Source organism: Peromyscus californicus, unplaced genomic scaffold (genome assembly GCF_007827085.1).
Source record: "Peromyscus californicus insignis strain IS unplaced genomic scaffold, ASM782708v3 Scaffold_7__1_contigs__length_154581171, whole genome shotgun sequence".
Classification (NCBI taxonomy): Eukaryota; Metazoa; Chordata; class Mammalia; order Rodentia; family Cricetidae; genus Peromyscus; species Peromyscus californicus.
This window is the reverse complement of record NW_026294595.1, coordinates 39122477-39147431: the sequence shown is the minus strand read 5'-3', so window position 1 is coordinate 39147431 and position 24955 is coordinate 39122477. Positions and strand designations below refer to the sequence as shown.

General features: G+C 36.9%; 1 protein-coding gene across 1 annotated transcript in view; it reads right to left on the bottom strand.

Moving 5' to 3' along the window:
* Positions 1 to 24955, bottom strand: part of Psmd14 (proteasome 26S subunit, non-ATPase 14) — an 88205-nt gene that overhangs the window by 5599 nt on the left and 57651 nt on the right. The window contains exons 8-10 of the mRNA XM_052722814.1: positions 15691 to 15798; positions 8533 to 8607; positions 6083 to 6208 (exon numbers count right to left, since the gene is read on the bottom strand). Of these exons, the coding sequence (XP_052578774.1) occupies positions 6083 to 6208; positions 8533 to 8607; positions 15691 to 15798 (309 nt within the window). The remainder of the gene's footprint in view (positions 1 to 6082; positions 6209 to 8532; positions 8608 to 15690; positions 15799 to 24955) is intronic.

Below are 24955 nucleotides of genomic sequence, written 5' to 3'. Positions count from 1 at the left end.
CAATATCTCAAATTCCATCATTACTTATCTTTTAATATAGACTGGACCTGGACTTTGGCATGTCACTAGCATTCTTTGACAGATACCCACAGAACAACTCCAGTTTTCTGAACACCTGTACAATTAATTACTCCAATACCTGTTTTCTCTACCGTCCCTTAACCACTGTTTTTAACATATCTTATTCCATATATACCTCTGAATAACCCTTTTTTCTTTACTGACATTCTTTCTTCATTCTAGAACATGCTAAAATTTCATTTAAGTACATGCGTTCAAACAACATCAATAGAGCAATTTATTTTTAATGTAACAAAAGACAAAAAAGCTGCTAGAATGGTATACACTATGTTTTCACCAGTAAACAACCTCTGTGTAACTGCTAAGTGTTTATTTCTTTTGTGATTTTTAAATTTATTTTTCATAGTGAATACAACTAAAACAACACTACGGATTACAGAGGCAGGAAGTCTAAATAAATGATTTTTACAAAATATATTTTGGAAAGCAAAATGAACAAACATGAAGCAATTTGTAAAACTTCCTAAGATAGAAGAGACTTGAATATAAAGGACAATAAAACTTTTGACTACTACCACCACTAAATTGCAGTGTATGTATGTATGTATGTATGTATGTATGTATGTATGTATGTATGTGTCTCACTAAGAAGCTCTGGCTGTCCTGGAACTCACTATGTAGATAAACCAAGCTGGCCTCAAATTCACAGAGATCCACCTCCCTCTGCCTCCCAAATGATGGGATTAATGGCTTGCGCCAGCACTGCCCAACCTCATAGCAACATTTGTAACTAGGGAAACTCATTTCTTTAGATGGTATATCACCAATAGTAATAAAGGTAAATACATGATTTACCAGACAACCACAAACAGAGATAGATCCTTTGCAAAAAAAAAAAAAAATCTTAACAGGGAATCCAATTTTAAAGCATAATAAGATCAAATAAGGGATATAAAATAAAGATCACATGAGTATGTAAACATTGGCATGTGTAACAGCAACTCGCAATTCAGCTTTTTGAAAGATATGAGGGGTTCTGGTAAGCCTAGGATGGTGGACGCACACCTTTGATCCTAGCATTTAGAAGGCAGAGGCAGGAAGATCTCTGAGAGTTCAAGGCCAGCTTCCTCTAGATAGTAAGTCCCAGGCAGGGGAGAGAGACTTTGCCCCAAAAAAAGAAAAGGAAGGAAGGAAGGAAAGAAGGAAGGGAGGGAGGGAGGGAGGGAGGGAAGAACGAAGGAACAAAGGGACAGAGGGAGGGAGGGAGGGAGGGAGGGAGGGAGGGAGGGAGGGAGGGAGGGAGAGAAGAACGAAGGAACAAAGGAAGGGACAGAGGGAGAGAGGGAGGGAATGAGGGAGGGAGGGAGGAAAGAAGGGAGGAAGGGAGGAAGGAAGGAAGGAAGGAAGGAAGGAAGGAAGGAAGGAAGGAAGGAAGGAAGGAAGGAAGGAAGGAAAAGTTTCTGGTAGTATCTGCTTATTGATTTTCCTACAAGCATCAATGATCTCAGCTACAAGACTACATTACATAGCTGTCTTGCTGCCAGGTGTGCCCACTGGGCCACGTTCTGCCGGCAAGACGCTCAGACTTGCTGGCTAGACTACACAAAGGCTCCTGTTAGGATTCGTCCCTTTGGGGTTCCTTTTCTCCAGCTGGATCAAACTTAGGTTTAGCAGCTGCACTGTACCTTAAGATGACTTAAGAGATGGATGCCAATAAAATGAAAGTAGAGCAGAAAGACAGAAGGAATCACAATCTGACTCTCAAGTTTCAAACTGGCCTTAAAGTGTAAGAGACAGAACTTCATTTAAGCAATTGCAATTTTGAGTTAACATGACATTAGAAGTTAAAAAAAAATCAGGAGTTATATTAAGTGTAGAATTTCCTATCTCCTATCTTAAAGATGACAATGTTACTAAAACAATGTTGACATATGACATATATTTAAAATGAACATCACTTCCAAGGTACTGGAGAGATGACTCAGCTGTTAAAAGCCCTTCTAGTCTTCCAGAGGACTTTCAGTTCCCAGCACACACACAGTTCACAACCTTCTGTACCTCCAGATCCACTGGATCTAATGCCCTCTTCTGGCCTTCTTGGGCATGCACATGGTAAACACGCATACATGTAATGCACATTATGCATATACACACATAACTCATACACATAAAATACAACCTGTAAAATATTATAGACTACTCCCACTGGTAGTATGTTTCATAAACTTTTAATACTGAAAATTATGTCTAATGTTAGGTTTTGTTCTTTAATAAGGTGGAAACTTTTTCATGCTAAATACCAATTTTTCCTAATTCTTTTGACTATTTGCTTTAAAAAGCATTGTAACCACCTATAACATTCTTGACATAACCGTTCTTAAAGTTATCTCTTTTTTCTCCTAGGTTTCTGTTTGATTGCAAATAATTTATCATATTACATTCAAATAATGATGATTTGACTCATTTTCCTCAATACTGACTGACGTTTTCTTGTTTTTCTTATCTAATTATATGAGCACAAAAATTTTCTACTTAATATACTGTAGCAAACCAAATATATTTAGTTTATATGAATTAATATAAAAATAACCCATCTAAAGAGTAAACTGTCAGGTCTTAGAATTTATAGGGCTACATGCTTTAAAAGGCAAGTTTTTGTTTCAGGGTTTGGTTTTGTTTTGTTTCTCTCCAGACAAGGTTTCTCTGTGTAACAGCCCTGGCTATACTGGAATTCGTTCTGTAGACCAGGCTGTCCTCGAACTCACCGAGATCTGCCTGCCTCTTCTTCTTGAGTGCTGGGATTAAAAGTGTGCACCACCACGCCTGGCTTCTGTTATTCTTAAAATGATTTTTTACAATACATTTTTTCACCTATAGGTTCATTTACAAATATGTAATGAAACATTAGCAGTTTTAAAATCTAGCAGCAGCATTTTAGTCTCCATAGATGAGGGGTTTGGAACACAATGCTGCGGGTGCTACAGCTCAGTAATTAGAAAAAACAAATGAGTAATAATCAAGCAGAACTCCCATGTGGAATTCAGACCGTAAGAATTTAATTATCTTCAAACTCTTTTTACTTTAGGACCTGACTGGCATCTAACAATAATTACCTTAGTTTAAAAAACCAACCAATTAAAAAGAATGCCATGAAGAACTGTGGTAGCACGGGCCTTTCCTTGTGTATTTTAAGTGTTACTATAAAAACCTCACCGTTTTCTTTCAATCATAGAGGGAATTACATTCCCAAATTGGACTCATCATATCACAGCTTACACACTGTTTTCATTTTTTAACTAAACCTTACAAGATTTTTAGTGCTACAGAGATTTTTTAAACTGTAATATAGGAAAAAAAAAACTTCTATGGATGGGCAGCAGTAACCATAAATAGGTTATTTCCTGGCAGAAGGAAATATGAATTTACTTAAATGTAATGTTACAGAGAAAAAACCATTCCTACAGTCTGCTGAATAACAACTTGTTCTAACTTTTTTTTAAAAACAACAAAAGGTTAACTATCCTAAATGATAAACTACTACTCTCTCTCTGTATCATCCCCACAGCATGGAAGCAACACTAGGAAAAAACAAAACAACTCCTTTACCGGGGGTTCCGGCTGACATGTCATACTCTAGAGTATGCTTGCCAAAACCTAACCTAAGTGCTAGAATTAAGTTTTGAAGACCCCATTACCTTTATTTCAAAGCTTAGTTCCTTCAAATGACTTGCTGCTGTTGACTTTGGTGAAGCTTACACACTATCTCTTATATTTTTTTTTATATGCTATAGTACTTAAAAACAGAAATATTACTTCCTGGTATAACAATCATCAGTCTTTTGTTTTGTTTTAGTTTTTTGAGACAGGGTTTCTATGTGTAGCCTTGACTGTCCTGGAACTCAGGGAGATCCACCTGCTTCAGCCTCCCGAGTGCTGGGGATTAAAGGTGTGCACCACCACTGACCGGCTTACAATAATCAGTCTTAACTATGACTCCTCAATCTTGAATTCCAGACTTTACCATTAATTTTCTTTTCTTTTTGTTTGTTTGTTTTTCAAGATAGGGTTTCCCTGTGTAGCCCTGGCTGTCCTGGAACTTGCTCTGTAGACCAGGCTAGCCTCAAACTCAGAGATCCATATGCCTCTGCCTCCCCAGTGCTGGGATTAAAGGCAGGCACCACTACCGCTCAGCATTATTAATTTTTAATTCCACATTTCAAACTGTTTAAAAACTGTAGCTTTGGATTTTTACATATGTGTATCTTTGCGAGAGCAGAGATTGGGTATAGGCCACTAACAGGGAGCTGTGAGAGGGAACACAGCAGGCAGTGGACAGGGAGGGGCACGAGAACACGTGACATCCAGCGGAAAGAGGGAACACTGCAGCGGCAGGGCACAGGAGGCTCGGGTACAGGATGGGGAGAGTCCACCAAAACCAACTATGGATAAAATACCACAAGGAGACCTGTCATTTTCAATGTCCAGCTTTTACAAAATACACTTTCTTCATTCCTTTTTCTATCTACACTGAAAAGGTTACTGCTACCAACATACTTCTTAATCATGTAGGCAGGAAATGTTAAATTCATCAATTCTCCTCTTTTCACAGAATCCAACCAGTAATGCCTCCCTCCATTCCCACTGCACTACACAACAGTTATGTAGTGTGACTCCCAATCAAATCTCCTCTTACTGTTCCTAAAGTCAGGCTCTAGGTATGCCATGCCTCTGATCAAAACTAACTCTGTAACTTCCTCTTATTCCTCATACACACTCTAGCCACATATACCGTTTCCTAAATATATCCTATGCCTTTTCTTTTTCCCAGCCTCTCCTACCACCAGCTTCAAGACTCTGAAAGCCATGATTTCATACTTTCTACTCCAGAGTTTGGGCTTTTTAGACTTCACATACTTGTGAGGAATTATCTTTATTAGTTTATCCATTGAACCATGTCTTCCAGGCTCACTGTGTTGCAACGACAGATTTCTTTCTTTTTAAAGACTGAACAGTACTGTGTTGTGAACACACACACAGACACATACACACAGACCATATATTCATTTGTTGCTGGACACTAGGTGACTCTGTGTCTTGGCAATTACGAATATTGGTCAGCAAGCCTGTCTCTACCTATGCAGCATCACACAAAGTTTCCTTTCATGGGGTAGGGTGCAACTCAGGCCTTTATAGACTGAGCCATATCCCCAAACCAATAACCACATACACTGTACCATATAAATATTTTGAGGGGATTGTGCATAATGAATTTTTTACAACACAACTTTTTAATGGCCCCATATAAAGTCAGCCTCCCCTGGTCACTGCTCTTTTTCCATAGCTCTAACTATAAGGACTATGCTGTCTTTGTTTATGCTCTCTTACAGAAAGTAAGCTCTCTGTGCAGGAGGGACTTTTAATGTCTAACTTTTTAGCATGTCCCAGTGCCTTGCACATAGTAGGTTTTCAGTAAGTACTGATTAAATGAAAAATGTGAAAGTTCATTAAATGAATTACATGTAGCAAAGAAAAAAATTTTTTTTTTTTTTTAAATTTTTGGAGACAGGGTTTCTCTGTTTAGCCTTGGCTGTCCTGGAACTCTCTTTGTAGACCAGGCTGGCCTCAAACTCAAAGATCTGCCTGCCTCTGCCTCCTCAGTGCTGGGATTAAAGGTGTATACCACCATGCCTGACTTATATTTTATTTATATGTATGTGTATTTACATGTGTATGCCACGTGCCAAATCCTCTGGAGCTGGAGTAACATGGGTGCTGGGAAGCACTCAGGTTCTAAGAACAGCAAGGTCTCTAAACTACTAAAACATCTTGCTAGCTCCTCAGCAGCCTATGTGAAAAGAATCCAGTTGCCTTGTTTACATATTTTCTATGGCTGCATTTGCATAATGGTGGTAGGCTTTAGAAAGAGACTAGACGGCCTATACATCAAGTATTTATTTTCTAACCTACAAAACAGGTCTATTTTTAATTATTTATTTTATATAACTACTTGGTACCTAATTATATGCATTTTAAAGTTATGAAGGAAACAAATGATTTTTACCTTATTATAATTCTTGGCTAATTCCAACATCTCTTTTACCACTGATTCATTGTGTTTACAATGTTCACTGTAGTCTTCAAGTGTCAATCCTTCCATCCAACTCTTTTTATGCAAATTTAACAGCATCTAAAAACATAAGGAAAAGGAAATTATTTTGTTGCCCTAAAAATATTTCCTTTCCCTGTCTTGAGAAAAAAACTTCACAAAAATTAATGAATTTAAATTTAATTTTATTCATTCAAATAAGCACCAATTGGAGATATCCTAAATTTATATTAATATATTAATACCCAGGTACTCCAAATCCATGCCCTTTGCCCCTGGTATTGACCTCGGCTATTTTCATCTTTGTGTGACTTACACTCACTCGTCCTCTCTACTAGAGACAGGAACCCTTCCTAACTACACTGACTGAAAAAACCATCTCACAGTTTTAACAAGATCTCCCTTCCCTTGTCCCGCTATGTTGCTTTTATTGTGTCTATGAACATTTTTTTCTTTACTTTATCCGGTTATATTTATGATCCCCTGGGTCTAGCTAGATTCTAAAATATCTAACCACAGCAGGAAAAAAAGAGAAGAAAAGAATGAATCAAAGGATTCATTGAACTCTTTCTTGTATTACACACAGGTTCGCTATAAAAACTTAATATTGACTTGTTGACAGGATTGAAAAACAAAACTAGGAAAAACATCACAGACATGCTCAATTTTCAAACACACCCGTAAACTGGGACTTGGCTACCAGCTAAGAATCTAAACAACTTAGTTCCCAAATTGGGCTCAAGTTCAAACATGTAAAGAATGTATTTGTGTGCACATGCATATTTGGGGGGGAAGGGGGGGAATACTCACACTATGTAGTCCAGGCTGGCTTCAAACTCACAAGCTTCCTGATTTGATTCAGTCACCCCAAAGGTGAGGACCCCTCAGCTGCCTTACAGATTTACAATTTTCTTTTCCTATGTCTATTTATTTTTTGGGTGAGCACACACGCCACAGAAGCACCTATGCCTGCTGGGCCATCTCACCTGCCTAAGTTCATTTTCGAGCGTGTGTGTGTGTGTGTGTGTGTGTGTGTGTGTGTGTGTGTGTGTGTGTGTATGTGTGTGTTTCCCTGACTAGCCTCCTATAATTTTTCATAAGACTTACTACGTTTTTAAAAATCTCTTTATATGTAATTATGTGCATGTGCCTGGAGAGGGAGCTAGAGTTACAAGCAGTTGTAGCAGCCTGATGTGGCTGCTGGGAACCAAACTCTGGTCCTCTCTAAGGGCAACACCATTGGGCCATCTCTCTAGGCACAGTTTTACAATTTTAAGATAATTTTCTTCAAAGTTATACTCAAGAATTTGCCTTCAATTAAGTACCACCACTGAATTAAAGTTACTTTTTTTTTTGATAATTGAATACATTATGAAATGTGAGGAAAACATCACAGCAACAGACCGCTTGATGCTCTTGTGCCACTCACTATAATAACTACAGTAGTCCATGTTAAGGGTCAGGATTATATTCCAGTAGTAGAGGACTTGTCTAGCACGCACAAGGCCCTGCCTTTAATCCGGACAACAGACAGGCAGACACCCCCAACACATAAACAAAAGACCCCACAGTGTACTTTAAATTGCTCAATCACAAAAATCTCAGTATCTAACTTCTGGAATTATTTGGTTTGCTCTTTTGTTTTTCAATTAGACTGCTTACAGATTTGCAGCTACTTCGGATAGACATGCAGAGTCTATTTTCTGCTAGAAAGTAAGTCATGTGTCAAAATCACTATGAGGCTTCTTAAGATAAAAGTTCCCTCATCCCCTTCCTTCAGTCTCAGGGGCAAGCACAGAATATGTTAAACAGAAAACAGAACAAAACACACAAACAAAACCAACCTCAGAATATTATGCCAGGTAATTCCAATTTCTTCGCCTACTTTCCATCTTCCCTACGTCCCAGCTGATCGCACCAAAGGTTGTAATCACCCGTGCTCTACACCGGCCCATAATGGAATGATGAGAATGGGATTTTACCAACAAAGTCACTACAAGTGCCAGGCTATCCCTATCATGCCTGGACAGGGATTCCACTGGAACCCTCAGAAAAGGCTTGATGTTCCAACATCCAGGTTAGCTGGAAAAGGGCAATGGTGGAGCTTTTGTTCTGAGAACAGATGAAACTAAACAATTATATAAATAGAAGGGGCTGGAGAGATGGTTCTGCAGTGAAGAGCACATGCTCCTGTTGCTGAGGACTCAAGTTCAGTTCCCAGCACACACATCTGGAGGCTTACAACCACAGATGACTCCAGTTGCAAAAGATCCAACAGCCTCTTCTGACCTCTGAAGGCACCAGGCATGCAACTGGCACATAAATATACATTCAGGCAAACACTCATAGACATAATTATAAAAACTAATTTTCTTTAAAAAGAAAAGGATTTTTCATTGACTTACCTTCTGTTCCAGTTCATTTTTTCGATAATTAATAGTGATGGAGTAATAATGTCTGTTTAATCCATGAATTAATGCCTATAGGAACAATTTTTAAATGACAAGTTAATCTTTCACCTAATCAAATACAAATGTTTGAAACTGTTGACATATCTTCCACACCATCTTTATTTATTTAAAGACAAAGTCTCACTATGTAGCTCTGTCTGGCCTGAAACTCACTATGTACACTGGGCTGATCTTGAACTCACAGAGAGCTGCCTGCCTCTGCCTTGGAGACCTGGGATCAGGGTCAGAATGGCCACCATGCCCAGCTTAGTTGGTAAAGGTCCTTGCTACCAAGCCTGACAACCTGAGTTCAGTCTCTAGGACCACATGGAACAAGGAGAAAACTGACACATGAAGTCCCCACCCCACAACACAAAATAAGTAAAATGTAATCCATTTTTAAATAAAGTTAAAAGGGATCTTATTATAAATACAGAGTAAATTAAAATATTTTCTCTGCTACAAGTTTAAGATAAAAGTTTAAAGGACTAGTGACAAATTCTTCAAAGCATTATAGGTAATTCACAAATCAAAACTTTCCACTGCCTTGCACAGAGGCCAGAGCAAAAAAAGTTTGAACTCGCCGGGCGGTGGTGGCACACGCCTTTAATCCCAGCACTCGGGAGGCAGAGCCAGGCGGATCTCTGTGAGTTCGAGGCCAGCTTGGACTACCAAGTGAGTTCCAAGAAAGGCGCAAAGCTACACAGAGAAACCCTGTCTCGAAAAACCAAAAAAAAAAAAAAAAAAAAAAGTTTGAACTCAACATAACCTGTTACAAACCAATTACCCATAATTTATTGTCTTCATCTTGTGGTGTTTAGGAGGGAGTTTGCTATTTCAGAAGTCTAAAACTTTGTAATGGTACATGTTACCATCCACATTAATCTTGGGTTTCCTTTTTTGTTAACTCAATTTTCACTAATTCAAAGACTTGTGTCCAGGCAAGTCTCCAAATTAGCAATGAGGAAAATAGGTAGGTATCTATGTGTATACTAATTCACATGCATGCTCATGTATTTGTGTGCCTTGCATGTAGAGACCTAAGGCCAACTTCAGGAGTCTTCCTTGACTGCTGTCCACCGTAATTATTAAGACAAGCTTCAGTTACTAAACTTGGAGCTTATAGATTGTGCTCTGTTGGCTGTCGAACGCACTCTTCTGGGATCTGCCTGCCCTAGCTCAGTGCTGGGGTTACAGATGCACACTGCCTGGCTTTTTACTTTACCTCATTTCTTTCAAGTGTCCACAGCACACACTCACCAACTGAGCCACCTGTTAAGACCCAGAAGCTTTTCTTTACTCCTTATCCACCTTACTCACATTCTCAATTCAGTGACAAGAAATCAAAATCTCGCTTATCAGAATTTATTTTCACTGTACTTAATCTCGAAGATAAATAGGGCAATCACAACAAAAACTTAAGCTATTTATAGGGGGAAACCAAATAGTATTGCTCTGCTAAAGGAATGGACAACCAAATGATTCCCAACAACTTTCTGTTATACCCAAGGTCAGTGTCTCTCTCAGCTGTCATCAGAGAAGCTCTGTCTTGCAGAGGATGGGAACTAATACCAACACCTGGACAAATGGACAATGTGCAGTGAGAGACCTTGGAACACTCAGTCCTAAACGAGCTATCTTCATCAAACTCCACTCATCAGGGCTCAGGGAACAACGTGTACGAGGAGGCAGAAGGATTGTAAGAGCCAGAGGGGATGGAAGACACCAAGGAAGCAGTGTCTTCCAGACACCGCAGGACTGACACACGTATTAACTCAAGACTGAGGCAGTACGTACAAGGGATGCACAGACCCAAGAGAGGCAGGGTCCCAGTGCTGAGAGGGGAAAGTGTGCACAGGCTCCCATCCTAACCAAGAAGCTATCTCCACCTGACAACCACTTGCAAAGGAACAATTAGTTTTCTCCAGTGAAAGCTCACTGGGCATACAAATCACACATAAATCAGGGCAGGCCCCATGCTCAGCAGTACATAACCAATTTTGTAGACTGTTATTTGTCTCAGATTGCTTTGTTTGGGAATTTTTCTTTTTTAATCTTACAGGTCTTTTGCTTGTATATTATGGTTCCCAATTATGTGCTTTGTTTGTGTGAATGTGTGTTTCTTAGCTTTTTCTTTTCTCTCTTTTTTTTCTTTTCTTTATTTTTTTGCCAGTTTTCTAAAGAGGGCTTGGAGCTGGGTGGGTAGGGAGGATCTGGAAGCAGATGGAAGAGGGGAAACAGTGATTAGAATATACTGTAGGAAAAAATAATTATTTTCAATTAAAAAAGTGAAAATAACTATGTTATATACTGCATAAGTATCTAACTCTCTAGCAACATAAGTTCAACTGTGGTTCACAACAATATTCAAGAAACCTACAAAAAAAACCACCACTGGCCTCCTCAGACACAAAGGCATAGAATTATAATTTATAATTTTTAAACAACTGTAAAAAAAAAAATCAAAAGGATTTGGGGTTAACTGTAGGGAAATAAAGACAGAGATAACCAAATAACCAGCACTTTCTAATTAGGGTTTTTACGGTCTAAGTCTTAAAAGTGCTGAGACAGAGGGGCAGGGTAGGAAAGTGAGTATCTGATGATTGCCTTACATGTGCTCTGCATCCCACACATTCTAATGCAACAATCTATGTGTACATGACAGATGAGTAAAAACAAAGACATGAACTCTTAATCTATCCTAATTAATAGCTAATAAAAGATAGCACTGAGGATTTGAGGCCAGATCACCATACCCCATGTCCATTCTGATGTACTGTGCTACAACACAAGCTCTGGTAAGATTAAGGCTACATATTTTAAGAATAGTCTTATTTTAAAGATTTACTGGCCAAAAAAAAAAAAAAAAATCACTCCATAAAAATTAAAGTATTAAATTTAAAATTAAGTATTAAAACACTTGATATTTCCTGGGATAATCAGTCTCACATTACTAATCTTCTATAAAAGTAACCTATAAAGACAATAGGAAGCAGTAGTAAATTTCAAATAGTTGGTATATGAAATTTAGCCACTAAGAGAACCTATTAAATCCTTATCCACTTTCAATAATTACCAGAAGTAGTAGATCACCTTTCACTGAATAAAAATGCTGTACTGTACAGATCAGAAAGTGGAACTAATCAGGGATTGCCTAAACCTGAACTTACCCTTGCACGCATCAGGAGGTCTACCTTCTGGGTGGAGATTCAAGTAAGTATGGAAAGTTCTCTAAGCAAACACAGTCTGACTGGGGAGTGGAACTTGCGTTTCACTGTTCATCATCCAAGGATCTTTGTGCAACACACTAACTGCACTAACTAATCTACATGGTGCCAAAACTACCAATGGTTCTGACCAATAAACCCAGAGGCCAATCACTGAATTCACAGACAGGCCTACATTTTAAAGATTAATCACCAGTGCCAATGAAATAAACAACATGGAGTTTGGTGGCACGATTTGGTTTTCGATTTTATTAGATAAACATAGTAAAACTTACCACAAGCACCATGAAAGATGAGCAAGTGCATGATAAAACAAATACAGCTAACAATCTTCCAACTTTACTAACTCATCTACTTCACACCCCCAGGGTATTCATCCCAGATCGCAAACTCAAACAGAAGAAAGACTGTACATAGCAGTGGATTTCAACCTTCCTAATGCTGGACCTTTAATCCTGTTCCTCACGTTGTGGTGACCCCCCCAATCATAAAAATACTTTGCTACTTGATAACTGTAATTTTGCTACTGTTATGAATTGTAATGTAAATATCTGTGTTTTTGGATGCTCTTAGGTGACCCCCATGAAAGGGTCGTTTGACCCCACAAAGGAGTGGTAACCTACAGGATGAGAACCACAGGTATAGATCCAGTGTATTTATGGTTAACCTCCATACATCATCTGCTGTAGACATAGCAGGTGTTTTATCAATCAGTTTGCTGGGCATTACAGCACATGCTTGTAATCCTAGCACTCAAGAGGTTAAAGCAGAATTCTGGATTTGAGGCTACCCTGGGCTACCTGGAGCCAGGTCAGCCTGGATACAGAATGAGACCGTCTCAAAACAAAACAAAACATCACACAGGCAACATATGAATTGTGCCAAAAATTATTTAATTAGATTCCCAACTATAATATAAAAGAATGAGAAAACCTAGCAATTCTTGCATAAATTAACTTAAGCAGCTCAGTTTTCTGGGCTTCAGCTGCCTCATCTAGAAAATATTCCAGGGCCGTTATAATAGTTTCACTGCTGTTGTTTCACAACTGTGTTTTATAATTAATGAAAATAATGTTTTCAAATACTTTATTGCAAAACGTAAGCACGCTGAGGGCTACACTTCAGAGACTGAAAGCCCAGTGCATGGATGGGGCGCCAATGTTTACTAACTGTTCAAAAGGACGACAACTCCAAAATCTAGTGTGACACTTACGGATCTAAAGCATCAAAAAGCCAACAAGTTTTTAATGGGATACTTAAAAAAATTAATTGCTAAAATAAATACTGCCATTTCTAAACTGACAATAATAGTCAAGTGTTCCAGATGAAAACGAATGTAGTTTCTTGTATTAGTATAGAAGCCAATAGCACGGTTTTAAGTATCACACTTTGCACTCCCTTAGAGCAATGGCTTTTCTGACAGTGAAAATAAAGTTGACCATTAACTACTTCAGTATTGCCATGAGCACTTAAAAACTATTTTCTTGGGGCTGAAGAGATGGCTCAGAGGTTAAGAGTACCTGTTGTTTTTGCAGAGGACTAGGCTCAGTTCCCAGCATTCATATGGTGGTTCACAACCATACAAAATTACAGTTCCAAGGGATCTGATGCCCTCTTCCAACCTTCATGGGCACCAAGCATACATGTGGTACACAAACATACATGCAGGCAAAACACTCACACATAAAATACATAAAACACACATAAAATATTGTTTTACTGTAGAAAGTTTTAAAAAATATAGATAAGGAAAACAAGGGAAAATTCCATTATTTTACTACGTAGATATAATCAAATCCAACATCTTGGCATAAACACATAGGTACAAGTTCTAAACCATGGACTTACTAAACGGAGAACTTGTATATCCTGTACCTGTTACATCGTTGACAATGTGATCACAATGTTCTCCTGCGTCTTTACGTACAATAGGCACACCAGCACTAGGGAACTATCAATGACTTCCGGAGTGTACACTAGTGACTGCTGTCAGGCTCCCACCACTTACTTCTAAGTTGTCTTGGGAACAAGTTCCCTCTTAACACAGCTAACTTTCCCTTCAAGATAAAGGCATGGGATTTCTGAAAGGTTTCTATTACCAACTTAAAATATGTGACATACAGACATTCAAATTCTATTATGGACTTTCTACCTAGCTTGTCTTACAAAATTGAATTATTTTAAGGTGTGAGTCCCTTTTTGGCTTAATCCCATTTGAGAGTCTTAGTGTTGAAATTGTCTTAAAACTGTAAAGCACCCACATAGATGCCATTCTGATGGGCACTACATAAACTGTAAAATAAATATATTTACAGATTCTAATTGGGACACAAGACAAATTTAAAACGATAGGAAAATGCCACTTTTTAACTAAGGCTTGGGAACTTTTTCAAAAGGTCCATTTTTAATTCCAGATAGAAGGCAGGATTAAACACTACCAAGTGGATCAGTACGGAAGAAATAGATTTCAGTATCAATTCTGTCTTTTAAGTTAAAAGGCAGCGTTTTAATTTAAAAAAGGAAATATGCAACAGGTAGCTGGCGACTTGCAATTAGTAAAAACTTCTGGCAGAAATATACCATGTAGTAATCACAATGATTCTAGATTGTGAGATTCGATTTAACCTTTTGTAGAAAATAATGAAGCAGGATGATGCTATGGGGGTGTATGAGAAAGGTCATTATCATGGGCTAAACAGACCCAATAATATATTCTCTTGGAACATGCAAGTATGGGCTTGTCTGTGCCCAATCAAAATCACTGGTAGCTTATTTCATACTCATTATTCTCTGTAGTTCCCCCAACTCGTTAAAAAAATTTTTTTTTCAAAAGCAACATACCTCAGTTCTTTGAGACAAAACGTTTCACTATGATGAAGAATTCAAGTGAATGACAACAGCAAAAGTGTTCAGAAACACAAAGTTACCAATGATAACCAAGGCTAGACCATGGTGAACTGTTAACGCCACAACTCCCCAAAGACAACCTTGAGGCAAAACAAGGTTTCGGAGGGGGAATAGCAGTAGCTACTATAATGTCTTTGTCCTGAGTTTCCTATGCAATCAAACATGGTATTTTTGTCCTATTAATTAATCTTTAGAGAAATAATTACCTACACAGACACAGACTGTGCATTTAAAAACACATTTAACATAATTTCTTACAGACAATAAAGGCTTGTATTTAAACAATGAAGCATGTGAACGGAACAAAGAAAACAAGAATCACTCAAATGGATATTAAGTGTTTGAACACCAAACAACTACTCTAACAGTGGTTGACAGCACTACACAAATAAAATATAAACTTACCAAAAGTAATGATTGTATGTGTTTTATAGAATTTTAACCAAAGATGAGGATAAAGCAAAAAAAGGTAGAAAGACTTAAGCACTACCTAAGAACTGTTTCTTGTGACCTCTTAAAATACATTGCCTGTTTTCTCTCTCTTTTTTTTTTTTTTGCTCTGAAGACTGTTTAGAAACCAATATAGGTTAGCTAACTGTTCCCACCTGAGACTTCTACTGCCCCCAACACACACACTCTTCCATACTAACTAGATACAAGTGTAGAACAGGCTGGCCTCAAACTCACAGACCTGCCTCTGCCTCCTGAGTGCTGGGATTGAAGGTGTGTACCACCACCACCTGGCTCATCTTTTCTTGCTATATCAAGAAAAAAATTATATATATACATATGAGTTTTGTCCTGTTGCACAGGCTAAATTCACACTTGTAGCCTCAAAAGAAGCTGGGATTCTCTTTTAAAACAGTAGCAATAAAAGACTGCTTATAAGAAAATTAAATGATTAAGAATTAGATCTTCCAATGATGACAGCATATTTAAACATAACATAGTTTTAACCCATTACCAATACAGTTGTTACCTGGATAGATGGCTTGTTTAAGTGACCCAGATTTGAAGTTGTTTGTCTTGGTTCATGTCCTAAGACCATCATATTAGCATTGATCAGTCTGAAGGCATCAATAACAACCTGTAAAACAAGGTGTCAAGTCAATTCTTTTTAAAAACAAGTCATGGTGCCAAGCAACAGTGGACAAGGCAAGATCAACTTGCATCTATTTCTGGCCTATTTCCAGAAAATCATTTAATTATAATATTAATAAAAAGAACCTCCTGCTGATAGTGCCATCAGTATACCACCCTCTATCTTGTAACGTAAGGTGACACCAATTATTGTGATTTCCATGAAGCAGCAAAATATTAACTTAGTGTCTTTATTATTAAAAACACGTCATTACTAAGCATACATCAAATAACCTTCCTTGTTGTGCTTACTTGTTTCCTAAAATTTTCCTAGTCAAAATGAATGACAGGGAAAGGAAAACTGAAAGTGAGCACAAGCTAAGGGACTACATCTAAGACCCAGCCCTGTCACATCAATTACGCCATCACAGTACTTGAAATGACAACAAAATTGCAGCCAGCACGTCACTTGCCCATGTGTTCTCTACTAGTCAGATACCCTTTACTTCTTCTGACTCTGAAATACTTTATATCTTGTCTGATGGCTTTAAACATCCAATCCACTGCCAAGCCTAGGAGGCACAATATAAGAAAACCAAGGTCACCCATGCTTTCAGACAGAAACAATATAATATGGTTGTAAGTTCACAGAAAAGAAATTATAAAGACATATTCTTTCATAACCCAGTATCATGTTAATTAGCTATTACATCAAGAGATTAAGCAAGAATCACTATTTCTTACTACCATATTGCTGACATGCTTACAGTAATCATTAAATTTGAAAGAACTTAAAAGAATGTGAAGTTTTAGGTAAAACCATGTGATACTAAGGCAGACTGCCTCTTTCCAAGACAATCTTGAAACAAGACTTGGAAATATAGTATTTCTTGATTTACTTTTAAAAGTATTAACAACCGCTGGGCGGTGGTGGCGCACGCCTTTAATCCCAGCACTCGGGAGGCAGAGCCAGGCGGATCTCTGTGAGTTCAAGGCCAGCATGGTCTCCAAAGCGAGTACCAGGAAAGGCGCAAAGCTACACAGAGAAACCCTGTCTTGAAAAAACAAAAACAAACAAACAAAAAAAAAAAGTATTAACAACCAAGACTATCATTGTTTTATAAAAGTCACTATTATCTGGATTTGTTTTCAGTTATACAACTCGTTTCAGTACACTGAATTATTAAAAACTATTATTTTCAAGTTAAACCAACTGCAATATAATGAGGTATAAAAAGCTATCTTAAAGGCTTCTTAACCAAGCCTGGTAGTGCACGCCCACACACACCCTTTTTTTTGTTTGTTTGTTTTTTGAGACAGGGTTTCTCTGTTTAGCTTTGGAGCCTGTTCTGGAACTCACTCTGTAGATCAGGCTGGCCTTGAACTCACAGAAATTCACTTGCCTCTGCCTCTCAAGTGCTGGGATTAAAGGCATGCGCCACCACCGCCTGTTCGTAGTACACACCTTTAATCCCAGCATTGTGGAGGAGGCAGAGGCAGGCAGATCTCTATGAGGTTGAAGCAAGCCGGAGTGACATGGTGAGACCCTGCCTCACACAAAGAAGTGTTTCTACCCACTGTGACAAGTCTAAAGGTTACAGTCACAGCAAACATAACATGACACCAACACATTAAACAAGACAGTCTAAGGTCTCTGTATACTTCAGCTGTCCTAACAATGATAATAATAAGTTTTAATGTTGCTTTCAATTCTTGTGGTCTAAATTGTTCCCAAAATTTGTTCCTTTTGTTTCAAAGCCAAGTATTTAATCATAACCATACACAACTGTTTTTAACTATTAATGGTAAACATAAGACAGCAAATCATCAGTTTTGTTTCAACTGCTTTATGATTCCATTCTTAGAGTTCAGTAAAAATCATTTCTAGGAAAAAATTTCACAAACTATGGAAATTTCATATTATACCCCAATGAAAGGCTTACATACATTTTTATACCAAGTGCTTTCAAACTAAAACATTAGACAGCAATTTTCATGCAAAAATGTGTCATTTCTATGGAATATTATAAAAGCAGGTGTGAAATATCATAAAAGAAAATGAAAATGCCAGTTAGGTCATAATTAGGTAGGTACCATGATCTATTTTTAACCCTGAATTTTTTTTTAAAGTAAGATTACAACAATGCTTTAAAAATTTAATGTTGTTCAACTAGTCAATTATGACCCATATGAAATGACATGTTCAGATTGGCAGTTCCTGAGCAACAATAGAAATGATTACACTAAGATTAAAGGAATTTTCTGCCATCGCTATAGCAACTGTCTTGAGGAAACTAACATGTTCAAAAACCTGCAGACCAAAATTAGATTTAGCATGCAATAAAAAAATAAATATGGCAATATATTCCACATTTTAATTTCTGTACAATTTTATAATTGCCTTTTCTGCTGTGAGAATAAGTGGATTTTGCCTTTAGAACAACCTATCAAAATAGACTCATTAATGTCCAGTACACTAATGAGCAATGGGTGAAGAAGGTGTTAATTATGCCACAGTAAGATTCAAAAAAAAGCCCTAGTGAGAACTTGGAGGTGTGTTTAAGCTCAGGGCGTTTCCCTATGTTTGTGTATTTACAGAATGATGCAACAGAATGACAGCAAAGTGGTCACTCCACAGTTAGGAAAATAAATCCAACATGCAACATACTAAACAAAGAACCTCCAAAAATGAAGGCACAGAAGGGAGGCGGGGAAGAAAGAGTAATCCATTCTTAAAGCATTCTGCTGTTTTCATGGCTCACTTGGAATATGTACACATGAAACCAGTTTGTCATGTGCACCTCAAAATTTTAAAAAAGAAACAAAGACTGCATCAAAATCACCTCCTCATAGTAACAATAACCTCCACACTGAAGAATGAAAAATAAAAAATTCCTGTCCATGTTGAAGCCCTGCAAACCCACTGAATCTCTATTTCCCAGCCTGACCAGTTAATTTTTTCTGGTACAAGTGCCTTGAGACTTTTCAGAGGTCAGCGCAACAGTAGACAGCTTATAACAAAACCATTAGCAGTTTGGCTAGCTTAGGGAAACCTCTTACTTTCCTTTTTTTGTTTATTATCACTGCATGAATCTGCAGCATATGATAGTTTATAATTTCTCAGGCTTGTTAAATTCATGTTAAAGGTCTGTTTTCTTGTTGAATAAATTTTGTTCATATAATGCTGCCTATTTCATACACTCAGTCTTTAATAGCACCTTTGGTCTATGCGCAACTCACAGATCAAAACAGAGGACTAAAATAGGGGTTGATGATGCTATTTACATGTGTGATTCCTGCTGTCTTCTTGTTAGTAGCTTTAATATAATAGAAGACCTTGTCTGTTTTGTAATTAACACATCTTTACTGGAGAGATATTTGGAAGTGATTGCTGTGAATATACTGGTTAGTAAAATAAACACAATCACACACCACTTTCTGTTATCAGACAAATTTGTGAATTGTACACATTATACTCCAGATCAACAAACTGTGATATAACAGCCAAGTAGAAGACACATATTTATATAACCCTTTATTTTTCTGAAAATATGTATTCACTCTGACCTTGCAAATATAATTAGCTGTGGGATGTGCAGACTTCAGTACCATGGTTGCTTTACTAATTGCAACTCTTGGAAATAGATACTAAATATTTGGAAGCTGCCAATACAAAATAAAAACTGCATCTTTCTTGTACATCTGTCTTAGCTTACAAAAGCAAAATAGTTTTAAAAACAATACTGAGTTCCATGTTTATTCCAAGCACACCCAAGGGTCAAGGACCTATCATTTTATTTTAATGATGAATCTGGCTTAGGATTTAAGCTCTAATTATTTTCAAATTCATCTTAATCCATTTTTTTTTTTTACTTCTTCCATGAGTATACCACAGTTCATTCAACATGCTATTTTTTAACCCATGTTTCCCTAGGTCACTAAAAGAGCAGACTAAATTTCTAAAGCATCAAACTACAATCCCAATTTTTACATTCAAAGGAAGCTCTTTTTTCTTTAAGCAATACTCCACATAATTTAATGGAAAGTATATTACTGCAGATATACCCTGTCAGTGGTTCCTGCCAATGCCTCTCCTCCACCTCCTCTCACTGGAGCTTCCAGTGGCATTTCCAACTGAACTTATACTGAAGTCAACGACCAATGGAAGTGTTTCAGAAACACACAGCGAAAGAAAGAACTGATATTAAAACATCTATAATGCATTCACTTTCTTGAGCTTATGAGTTAGGAGATGTAAATAATCAGGATCTTCCATAACTATATAGGTCAGCCTAAGACCTATACCTAGAAATAAATGAATAAATAAAAAATTAAGACCAAAATCAATGCTAAATACTAAAAAAAAAAAAAAAAAAAAAAACAAAAGAAAAGAAAGAAAGAAAAAGGAAGAAAGACAGCACAGTGAGCAGCAGGGTCACATATTTAAAGCATGTAACACTAGGGGCATACAGACCCATCTCTAAATCACTGTGAAGACAGAAGCATGGGGAGAAGGGCAGTACCACACCAAACACTGCTGCCTGGAGACAGCCTGTTATCGACTGCTTAGTTTGTTTCCAGATTCTTTAAAAATTAAGAACGAATGATGTGACTTGGGAAATACTGTGGAGGTTTGTGACCATTTTGTTACTTCTGCTGCTATGCACTGCCATGCGTCTATAAGATAAAAACATTTTCTGTCTCTTGTAAGCCCACAGCATAAAAAATTCAGAGATATCTTACTTTTTATGCCATTTCCAATGAAAAGCACTAAGAACTAAAACTGACTCATGCCAAATGCATATCACTGAATTGCTGTGATTTCTTGGTCTCAAGTTTGCAACATGGAAATTATTTATAAAATGTCAATTTTAGCTCTGGAAAAGAAATTCCTATGTGAATGTACAGTTCTTTCTTCATCCTCAGAGAATTGCTTACTGTAGCTACAGATCTGTACTACAATTTCAATATACTACGGGAGAATAGGGATGGGGCAGAACTAGCATAATGTACTTTTCTGACAAGTGAAGACATGCATCAAAATTCAAAGAGTTAAATCCACAAGTTTCAAACATATATCCCTTAATGAAAACAAATCCATTTTTAGAAACTAGCATGGCAAAGGTAATTAGACATTTCTAGATCATGAAACATTGTGAAAAGAATATACTTAAGTCATAAAAGGAACTTTTTAGTGTATGCATAGAGTCGGCATAGCATAGGAGTATGAGTGCCTACGTGTGAGCCAGACTCCTCTCAAAGTTAAAATTCTAGTCTATCACCTGCTAGCCAAGTTACCTAAGACAAGTTACTTAATGTCTCAATCTCCTTGTTTACTTATGAATGATACTTCACAGAGTTGGTTTTAAGATTAAATAATACATGTGTGCTTATCATTACAGTACTTGTGAACTGTGGTACTCAGTGAGCTGTTCCTGTCAGATCTCTCTCTGTTTAATAGAACCTGCTGTGGACAGCACAGCTGACTTCTAACTCCAGCTGCTGTACCTTCTTTCTAATCCACGGGACAGTCACACCAGGCAATACATCCCCTGGGCTGCTCCCAGCCAGTGACTAAACACAACCATAATACAAGAGTCTAGCCATCTCTGCCAAAACAAAGACACCTCTGAAAACTATGACTCAACAACTCTCCATCAGCCTATGGTCAGGCTTTTCCTACCCTAGGCCAGTTTCCTATTTCCCAACCCAAGGTCAAATTTAACATCTGTCTGAAGGTCCATGCCTTTATTCATTGCAAGTGTTTCTCCAAATAAATCTGTCACACGTCTAATTTCATTTTGGCATATGATCCCTGCAGCATCTAACCTAACACAGCTAACAAAATAATAGTACTACAAGAGTAAACAATGTGAAAAGTTTCCCTAAAAATAAAATCATAACTATAAATTTGTTATCCTAAGACACTTGGTATATGAAAAAAAATGAGAAATTTAGATAAATTTTAAGATATTTTTTTTCCGGAAAAAAAATCTTCATTAAAAATAGAAAAAAAAAAAAAAAAGAACGTGATTAAACAAGGCTATCTTTAAAAAATATTTTTGCGATTATAATTACATTACATTTTCCCCCTTCCCTTTCCTCTTACCAAGCCCTCCCGTGAACACCCTCCACCTTTTGCTTCCTTTCAAATGAATGGCCTTTTCCTTTGATTGTTGTTACATACACACACATACGTAGGTATGTGTATAACGAAAATTGTCTAGAATCTTTACTCATGCATAATAGACGTTTCTCAACTCACAGGTGACAAATAGCACACTTAATATTGAGCTCCTTAGGGGACTTCTAATGAGCTTCAAGAGCCTATCACCTATATGTTGCTGATATGATACCAACTCACTCTAGTAGCTATAGTCAGCCTATACAAAATGAACAAGTGATTTTAGATCCTCTTCTAGTATACAAACCGTGGTAATAAAACTGATGTTCCTATTGATTAGTCCATATAAAGTAAAGGATGAAAAGTCCCTAGGTACTAAGAGACTAAAGTTTAAAAGTGTTAACATGGCAATGGGCAGGTAAAGTATCTATGTACATTTCTTGTACTATACTATCATCTTTAAAGAAAATCAAATCATGGCCTTCAAATTAGTATTTCTCAAAAAATAAATGTATTTAGCATGAAAAACATCAACTAAATTCCTACATATAACTTAACCATTTTAAATTTTGCTTACTATAGGTAGAAATTGTCCTTCCAAACCATCTCAATAATCAAAAAGTAAATTGTAACAGATAATAATCAAAATAACCTCAGTTTATAAATAAGGAAACTAAGGTTTACACAACTCAAGTAAATTAAATAAGATGTTACAGTTACAAGAGATAGAACTGTGATTTATACCTACCTATACGGACACTAAAGCCAGTACACTAGTCATTAGTAAGTTATTTGATATAATAACTATACTAACACAAAAACTAGAAAAGACTAAATTTCACTTACACAAAAGCAGGGTTTAAGGATTCAATATTGTGTATCTACTTCATAATAAAGAGCACCAAAGTGCATAAAATAAATACATAACAAAATGAAGAACTCCAAGAAAGTATTTTTGTGTACTATTTTATGTGTGAAAAAAGCTATCAATTATCTATTTAAAAACCCTCATCATTAGGTTTGACAATACATACTCTCTTTTCCTTGCTACTGTTTAGTTTCAGTGCATGTAGCACTTCCAGAGCAGACCAAACTGAAAGTCTCACAGAATACTGTTTCATTTAGAATAAAAACTATACAATAAGTCTATTTGGATTGTAAAACATGGTATTAAACATCTATTACTCTGCTAACTAACAGCCTAACAATAACTGAGGAATGCCCCATGTTTTTGAAGAAAATTTACCTCTATAATCAATTCTTCTTAGGAAATTAAGTAACACATTAAACCTCTCAAAACTAAGGCCTAGGTTCAGAAAAGCCCCCTAAACCTGACAGAAGAGCTAACATCAAACCACCTACAATAGCTACCATCTTAAAAATTAATGTAATATTGCAGGAAAGATTTCTTACTAAAGCTACAGTTTACCCACACAAAACTTATACTAAGGGTAAGAGACGAAGCTTTCTCTTTTCTGTGTCTCTAGTACATGCCGGGTACACAGTGTGAATGGCTGGAGATAATTAGATGATTAGGGAAGTAAAAGCACTCAATAAGCCAAAAGTCAATGATATTCTCATAGGTAATGGGACATTCATTGTCTTAAACTCTTTTTTTCCTAAACTAATACATCTGCATTCAAAATAATTTAAAACATAATCACAGCACTGTAAATGAATAGCAAATACTAAAGCAAAATCAATTAGCTCAGTGATTGCATTATTAACACAAAAGCTTTAGCTTAAAATAAATGCTACTTCTATATAGTATTTATTCCCTTACATGCCATTAAAATCTTGTTGGAAATTTATAATTGTATCATCTGGATAAAGGCTATGAGTTTTTCTCTTTACATACTTGTTTTTAAATGAGAAAAAGTAGAACTATTAATTCGAAACGACCACCATTTAAAAATTAGTAAGAAATATTGTAAAAATTACATTTTCCCAATCCCTAAACATGGGGGGGAGGGCATGGCAAAGCCCTTAGAATACTCATTCTCTAATTCATTTTTCCTGTTTGTATTTATTTTCCAGAGCTCCATGTTTAGTAAAAGATCCCCTGTTTTAAATTCTAGTATCTGTGAAAGGATGAAAATAGACCCACGCCACCTAGTACAGCATCCTTCTCAGTCTTCCCATATGGCACAAGTGCTTCTTCTCTTGGTGATGTCTTCATGACCCAGCCCTCAATGCTTAGCCCAGCTTAATCTGCTTTGCTCAGTGCAGACTGTTTTCTAGTCTACTCTGCACTCACCATGTATGCTATCAAAGCATACTTTTAGATATTGGCAAATATGGGATTCTGATCTGCAATTTGATCAATATTCCATTTTCAAAAGTTTATTAAATGTTTCTCATTAGATTAATAAACATGTTTCAAGAAAACCGAGCCACTGCTTAGACTAAATGGTCATTATTTAGTTTACAGCAGAACACAGGTACTACATTGCAGCATCTATATATTCATTAACAGCGACCTAGTCAAAGAAAGTTAACTCTCTAAATCAATAATATTTTAAAGAAATAACATGTAAGTGTATAAATGAGTTACATAGTAGTTTTCAGATGTTACTCAAAGTAACCCTACAATAGACACATGAAAGAAGTGTAGCAGTGTGACAGCTGAATCCACTTCTAAAGCTACTGGTTTGGATCAAGCCCCACTGCAAGCAGACTACACAGTAAGCTAGGCAAGAGGCCACTACTGTGCCACTTAAAGCTCTGAGTATAAAATATTTGGATGTGTATACTTTACAAATAAACTGGAAACTAAAAACCAGGATCTTGAAACTATTTCACTAAATAGTTGAATTCAAGAGCTCACTGGTAATCTCTATGAGTTTACTCTCCACTTACATTATAAACAGCAAAGATTTTCTCTTGTATCACTTAAAAACATTGGTATTATATAATGCACTCAATGAGTGATACAGATTCATCATATAGTGCATTTTATTACGTATGGTGATCTTACTGTTTGGTCCTAGGGATGTCATCAAAGGTCCAAGGGAATAAACCTATCTAAACATAAAATTAA